This window comes from Marmota flaviventris, chromosome 9, assembly GCF_047511675.1.
Source record: "Marmota flaviventris isolate mMarFla1 chromosome 9, mMarFla1.hap1, whole genome shotgun sequence".
In the NCBI taxonomy this organism is placed as follows: domain Eukaryota; kingdom Metazoa; phylum Chordata; class Mammalia; order Rodentia; family Sciuridae; genus Marmota; species Marmota flaviventris.
This window is the reverse complement of record NC_092506.1, coordinates 8816079-8824008: the sequence shown is the minus strand read 5'-3', so window position 1 is coordinate 8824008 and position 7930 is coordinate 8816079. Positions and strand designations below refer to the sequence as shown.

The 7930-nt window shown below is 49.4% G+C and overlaps 1 protein-coding gene across 1 annotated transcript; it reads right to left on the bottom strand.

Moving 5' to 3' along the window:
* Positions 1-538: 538 nt before the first annotated feature.
* On the bottom strand, positions 539-7272 carry LOC114099855 (phospholipase A and acyltransferase 2-like). The gene is made up of 4 exons (XM_071616909.1): positions 7236-7272; positions 4403-4423; positions 3294-3559; positions 539-769 (listed from the first exon to the last, which is right to left on the bottom strand). Exons 1-4 carry the CDS (start codon positions 7270-7272, stop codon positions 704-706), a joined length of 390 nt encoding a protein of 129 aa, XP_071473010.1. The 3' UTR covers positions 539-703.
* Positions 7273-7930: the final 658 nt, after the last annotated feature.

The following is a 7930-nucleotide window of genomic DNA, read 5'->3' as shown; positions in this document are numbered from 1 at the left end:
AGACAATAGAGGACCTGATGGTCACTTGGGCCAGTAACTGGGCTGTACTGTGGAGGGAGCTCAGCCAACATGAGCACAGCCACCAGCTACCTTTCCCGGTGACCTCTCACGCTGCCTCTTCATATGACCTTAGGGAAACTGTATTAGAACATGGGCTTGGAAGGGACAGACTAAATCGAAGCCACAGCACCTGGGAAATCCAAGATCAAGGTGCTGCACACATGGTGTCTAGAGATCTTCTCCCAGACAGGCAGTGGGCCCCTTCTCACTAGTGCTGCACATGGCAGAGGGAGGGAAAGAGAGCTCTGGTCTCCCTTCTTCTTATTAGAAGGACACTAACCCCACCCCAGGGGTCCTACCCTCAGCACCTCCTCTAAACCTAGTGACCCCCAATGACACCACCTCCGAACTCCATCACATTGAGGGTTAGGGCATCAACATATGAATTTGGGGTAGGAGAGAACACAAACATTGAGACCATGGCATTGTGCAACAAGCTCTTTAATAGTATTCCTGCTATGCAGCATTTCACTCAGAAAACAGCTTCCTGTGCTTTGATTCGGCTCCACTAACCCAAGTGCTCATGATTACAAAAGAGAGTGAAATCTGTAAACCAGCTTGCTCAAATCCCCCAGAGTTAACTGGTGCCGCCAACCTAGGGCCTTGGATTTACTGGTTGTTCCGCAGTATTCCGGCCCCCATCCTAAAGAGGAATCTTGGAGCACCAAAAACAAGCCGAATAAAGAGCTGTGATGATTCCACTAAGCACCTGCAACAGAAGAGAAGAGAGTGGGGTGTCACACTCGACCTCAGGAGTCTGAGCAGAGATACGGGGACAAGGAACCTGCAGCTCAGGAAAGACCCATGATCCCTGTCCTCTTCACCACATCCCAGAGGAAACACTATGAGCAGGGAGGTGAGGGGTGTTTCAAAGGGAGATGGGGAATGGGGCAAGGGGGACGAGCAGGGGTCCCTAGAGTCAGGGAGGTAAAAAGTGATGAAGGGTGACCCAGTAAAGGCAATGAGGCCGCTGAGTGATCTCCCTGGCACCAGTGAGGTTCAGATTGTACCGTCCGATGGATGCAGCAGGAGGCCCTGGTTTTTCTGATGAATAATTCCAAAGGAATCCCTCTCAGACTGGCAGAAAGACACTTCTGAGTTGTAAGGCCTCAGTGTCTATGTGATCTTCCTCTCTCTCAATCTGCATCTCACAAAGTCAGAGGAAGGATTCCTATTTAAAGTCTGTTTTGGTAAATGCACTGAGACAGGGAGGCCTTGCAACTATCATCTGCTGTTGGTTAGAAAAAGGTAGTACATTTTCCTGAGAGACAGAACATTCTCATGCAGGCATTTGAAGGGGATTGTTCCTTGAGACAGAGCTTCATGTTCCAGGGGCCCTGCTAGAGGTTAGTGGTCTATCAGTGCATATTGTGGACAGAGTTACTAAGGGCCCAGAGTTCTGCAGGGCTCACAGCACACTGTGTACAGAAAGAGAAGGAGAAAGTGAGTTGGAGACGAGCAGAGGAGGAGCTTCCTATGGAGATAGGGCAGAAGATAAGGAAGGAGTGAGAGGGAGAAGACAGGCGAGTCATTGAGATACCTGCAGAAGAGGTTCCCAAAGAGGGACCCCAGGCCAGGGAGAAACTAAATGGTACAGCCACCACTGAGTGCCCCAGCCTTGCTTGAATTGAACTCTCAGAAGCAAAGCAGAGAGCCAACCACCCCTAAAATACCCGGGGGGTGGGGACTGATCCTTGGGGCTTTTGTACAACTTTGAAGTGGTTTCAGATGCAGGAAAAGGTACCCTCCCACCCCACCCCCAGCACACCTCCCCTGGGTCCAGACACATGTCTACCCTCCCAGCTGACAGGAGAGAAACCCACTCAGCAAGATCACAGCAACAAAGCAGGTCTCACTGCACCCCAGTGCCCAGAGCTGACTGGCAGCTCTCAGTTACCAGCTTGGCTCCAGCCTGGGGCCCTGGCTTCTGGAAGCATGGATTTTCCCCGCCCATCTCCCCTCTTCACCACAGCCCTTCTCCTACCTTACCAAAAAAGAGCCAGTCCCTCCCCTGTCCTGAACCTGTGGGGCACAGGCCAAGATGCAAACATCCCTGGACACCAAGAAGGGAGGATTCAAGACCTCTCCAACAGAGAGGTCTCCAGTGAGGCATGGTGACGCCTGCCTGTAATCCCAGCAGCTAGGGAGACTGAGGCAGGAGGATCACAAATTCAAGTTTAGCTTCAACAACTTACTGCAGTCCTAAATTAAATTAGAGATACCCTGTCTTTTGGATAAAATATAAAAATGGCTCACTGGTTAAGTACCCCTGGTCGAAGTCTGGTACCAACCCCCACACACAAACCAAAACACATACACACAAAAACCAATCCAACACAATATAGAGGCCTCCAGAAACAATGTGAGGTGGTGTCATGATGATGGGCATTAATATCAACATGAACTGAAGAATTGTCAGTTTTTGACTAGAAAAAATTGTCTGATTTGACTGACAGTTTTACAATAAAACCGGGCTTGGCTATTTAAATTATGCAGAAGACATTTTTCACTCATTAAATAAGCTGATTGTGTAATTCCAAGGTTGCCAAGAAAAATTGTAATGAAATCATGGGTACAAAATGCACAAAATTACATCATTTGTTAATATTTTACCTTTATGATTTTTTAAATGTTTAACTTAAAAATGTATATTGTAATATTTCTTAGGGTTTTTTTGGGGGGGTTGTTTGTTTTGGGTTTTAGGGGTTTGTGTGTGTGTGTGTGTGTGTGTATTTGGTGCTGGGAATTGAACTCAGGGTCTCATGCACTCTAGGCAAGTGCCCTGCCACTGAACTACAGCCCCAGTACTTCAAGTTCTTTTAAACCAAGACTTGGTACCCAATGTCCCGTTGGTCAAATCTCGCCTGTCACCTATTTCTACAAAAGTAGATAAATGAAAAGAAATAAAGTTTTTTGGAACACAGCCTCGCCTCTGGTTTACAGAGTCAATGGCTGCTCCCAGGCTACAGAGCAACCCTGGCAGAGTAAGGAGAGGGACCAGCTGGCCCACAAAAGCTGAAGTGTTCCTGTTGACCTTGTGCAGGAAAAATGGACCCAACATGACCAGGGTCCCCTTCTCCTGGACCCCACTGCTCACTCTGCCAGCTTCCCTGACCCCTGATCATGGGCAATGTCCAACTCAGGTTGCACTGCCAGCCCTCAGCAGGTGTCCAGCCCCTGTGAGCTGGGGAATGGTCTAGTGTCAGGGAAGGGGACACAGGCTGAGGACACACCTGGTCACTGCGGGAAACTCTGTAGCGCAGCGCATTCACAAAGTGCTCACAGTTGTTGCTGGTCACTGAATAGGAGACTTCCTTCCCGACCATTTTCTCTGCCTGCTGGACAATTTTCTGGGGCGGCAGTGGGTCATACTCCTCATCGTTCTTGTTATTGATCCGGTACGCATCTCCTCCAGCCACCACGGACAGCAGCTCCTTCGTCACTATGGCTGTGTCACCGAGGACGGTGAAGCTGTTCACGCCACTTCCTGCCACTTCACCTGTGGAAACAGTGGACTCAGGCCTGGGCAGGGCCACAGTGGCTCAGAGCTGGCCCCAAGCCAGAGAGCCTCAGTGCCAAATTGGGAGAGTAAGTGGTTTTCAGAAGCCTCTTGATAACTCACAACCTTGAAATTTACAGTGCCCTGGAGTTTCACTGCCTGATGATGAGACCCTACGTAATAAACTTGCAGAGCTAGTTCTGGGTCACTGTTCCTCCAACAGAGTGCTGTGTCCCACCTGGCCCCAGGTTTGCTTAAAAATGTCTCTGCATTTTTCTCCATCCCCAGTCTCTCCTGCTCGAGATCCTTTGTTGATGCTGCACAGGTCGTGACAAAATTCACATAAAATATTTAATCATCCAACAAGTGCAAGGCACACATCCAGGACACAGTCAGGTATGGAAATCAGTGGGGGAGGGGGGAAATCAGAGCTCAATGTGCATTCAGGAGGATTCAGTGGCATCTCTGGTCCGGGGGACATTCCAAAATCTCCAGGTTTCAGGGAGAGAGGAGAGCAAGTAAAACAAGCAAGTTGGGTGGGTGTGGGGAAGGCAGGACGGAGGAACAGAGCCACAGGGTAGGGTTTCAAGGGCGAGAGAGGGGCTCTGAGGACACAGACACACCCCACAATGAGGACCCAGAATCACCAGAACACTTGAACATTTCCACCCACTTCAACGCCAACCACAGGCCTACCAGGGACAGGCCACCAGAGGCGCATTCCCCACACCCTGGAAACCCAGGGAAACTGCGTGGCCAGAGGATGGAAAGAAACACTCCCTTCCTCTCACCCCCAGATCAGAAGCGCATTCATTCTAGCCCAAGAGAAACCCAAACCCTTACTAATTGGTGAAGAGGCTCCTGCTTTGAGGCACCAGAGTGCTACCCCACCCAAGCCCCAAATAAGTCTCTCTCTTCTGACACCCACTTATCGATGTCACATCCTGGGCAGTCCACACAGCAAGGGGTGGGAGGGACTGGGGGCAGCTCAACATCCTCACTGTGGGGCTTGGGGAGGAAGCAAGGACCACCTCAATCCCTCTTCAGGCTCTTGGGGAGACAGAGCTGTGGGGTGAACACACAGGGAACTGGAACTGAAAATGGGAGACTCCGTGCTCAGGACCCACAGTGTCACTGCAGACATGCTACTCCCACAACCCATGTTGCTCCTGTGGACATGTGGCCTCTCTCAGCCTCTCCACCCTGATGTCCTGTAGATTTCAGATGAACCCTCCTCAAGGTCTTCTCCATCCTCATTATGGAGAGAAAAACTGGGGATGGGCTCAGATAATTCCCTTACTTCCCCACTGGATCCCACTGGATATCTTTGGGTGGCTGACCTTCAACCAGGTGATCTTAGTTTATTCTGCTATAACCAGGATGCCCAAATCTACTGGAAGTCTGGTAACTGTTAGCATCAGAGCTGAGTTGTCAAGACCGATAACATCCTCAGCTCTCAGCAAAGAATGTTTCCCAGGCTTGGTTTTTGCTGACACCACAGGATCAGCATTGGTACCCTTAGTACCCACATTACAGTCCCATCTATTGAGCAGGAGGACTTGGTGGGCCTGCTGGCTGAAGGGATGACAGGTTAGGCGGGCACAGGGACTACCTGGAGTGTGCAGGTTGGAGGAGGAAGCAAGGTCACAGTCCTCGTATCAGATCTTGTATGTCTTCAGCTAATCCAATGTGCTCAGTGCCAGAAACTCAGTCTCAGGAGCTACATGAGAGGAGTTAGCAAAGAAGGTGGGTCCAGCTGGAATGCTGCCTGTCCTGAGCTAGAGAGGCTTCTCACCTGCGTCAAGAGAGGCCTCTCCTCTCTGATTCCTACAGGTGATGAGCAGAGAATTCTGTAGGCCTAGGTTTGGGTTTCTTGCAGGCCAGATTCTAGAACAAAGGCCACCCCCAATCTGTGGTCTTATTTTTCTGTTACAGGACAGAACACAACCAAACCTTGGAGAACAAATTGAAATTTCTTGGTACCCTTAATGCACATTGGGCCATCTATATAGGGAAAGCCAATGTGGTCCATATGACTCCACAAAGTAAGCCTGGTTTCTCTATTAAACACAAGGGCGAGATCACAAGTATGAATGCAGGCAGAGGTATGGGCTGGTCCTCACGCTGGCTGGCACAGCAGGCACTCAATCACTCAATCAGCACTTACTGAATGAATCACGCTCTTTCCCTGTGGCTGTGTCTCCTGCTAGTCCTCCTTATCAGTGAGTTCAGGGAGAGACAGTCCACCTGTGTCCATTTTAGAGTGCAATTCAGACCCAGTTAATCCTGCTGTAGTTGATGAGCATCCCTCCAAAGGTCCAGTCCCCTGTGTCTGTGGAGTTCTGCAAGGTCAAACAACAGTAGAAGGAGTTGATCCTTCCAAGAGTTTATAGTCAATTTTGACCAGCTTGATCTTAAACACCTACCAAAAACAGTTAATCCAAAACACAGTCATTCCTGGGAGTAATGAAGGACAAGAACAGCTAGAAAAGAGGAGACAGCAACTAGCCAACAGTCTTCATGGGGAATGTTCAGTCAAGTATGGCCTTGGCTCCTCCCCCTCGCAGGACCCCTATTAGTCCTCTTTATGTTTCTCCTAATAGGACCATGTCTAATAAATTGCCTACAGAAGTTCCTGCAAGATCAGATACACAAATTCACCAACCAGTCAATCAACTACTTCTTTAAGACTACCAGCCCCTGATGCCCAAGACGGAGACCTATGACTCATGACCAACTCCTCTAGCTCCAGAGACTCTGCGCCCACCTAAAACCCTCTCTAACCCCTTTTCCAGATTTTACAATCCCTCTTTCACTTCCTAGGAATGAGAACACTCTCCAGCAGGTCCACTCTGCTTATTCTTTCTGCTCTACAGTATCCCCACAAGGAAGCATCAAACCTAAACTCCCCACACCTCAGATGAGGAGCCACTAGCCAGGCAAAGACTGGTACATCAACTTCACTCATGTGCCTAGACACAAAAAGCTTCACTACCTACTTACTTTGGTTGATACTTTTTCAGGTTGGATAGAAGCCTTCCCTATCTCCAGGGAAATTGCTGACACCATTGCTTCCATCCTCATTGAGGAGATCATTCCCAGGTTCAGACTTCCCACCTCCACCCAGTCAGACAACGGTCCAGCCCTCACTTCCCAGGGAACACGCAGACCAATGCCTTCCTGTGCCATTCATTGCCTCAATCCCGGGACAACCACAAACTGAATTGGACCCTCTTCAACTGGGTGACTCAGTCTTACTTCAGGAACTGCATTCTCAATCATTGGACGAGACCCCAAACAGTCATACTTACTACCCCAATGGTAACCAAGCATTTAGATACTCTCTCTGGTACCATGTCTCCTACCTTAAAAAGGTACCTGTTCCAAATGTCCAGTCCTGGACTTCCACCACGCCCACCAAACGCAAAATTTCTCACCAACCCTCGTCTTCTTTTACTAATCATTAATCTCTCTCAAGTTTCTATCCCAACCACAGATGGCGCTTTAACATCCAAGCGACATGGCACCAGGATGACACCACCCACTCTCAGTTTATGGGTCAAGGTGATTGTCCTTCCACTGGCTGCAATCAGGCTGTCACCCTTACCATTACCGATTCAACCAAGCCACCTCCAATACTTCCTAGAGTCCCTACAACAGGACCAATTGCTGATACCAAGAATCTCCTCCATCCAGGACTGGTTTGATACCATCGACGACTTGTGGCTTCAAGGAACTTTTATGGACTTTACCCCTACCAAAGTAGTTATCTATAGCCACTGAGTGTCATTTTTGGCTGCCCTGGTTTTCTCAGACCTGTCCCCTGAACATTCTTCCACTTTCCCTCCTAGGTCCTATGCCACCCACCATTAAGCAGGAAGTAGCCAGAGGACTTTACGCTGTTCCCCATGTCACTTAGAAAAACAAAAAGGGAAAAATGTTAGGTGAAGGACAGGCTGAGTAAGCTGTCTGCAGGGCATACCAAACAAAGTTAGCTGCAGGATGACCTGGCCACTCAAACCCTCTGTCTGGTTCTTTATCAACTATCGCTTCAAGCCCAAATGCCCAAGCCCCCACTCTAGGCTGAACACTCAACCCGCTGCTCAAGGCCGAACACGTAACCCCCCTTGTGCCAACAAGGCAGCTTGCAGACCCAGAGACCTCATTAGATTTGGGCTATAAAAACCCCCTCCTGCCGGGCCCCTCTCTCTCTTGCTATCTCTCTTGCTTTCTCTGTCTCTCTCCTGCACGCGCTTCCTCTCTCTCTCTCTCTCTCTCTCTCTCTCTCTCTCTCTCTCTCTCTCTTTCTTTTCTCCTCTGTTGCACTGCTGCAATAAAGAGCTCTTGGTTGCTCTGAGTGTTGTGGTCACT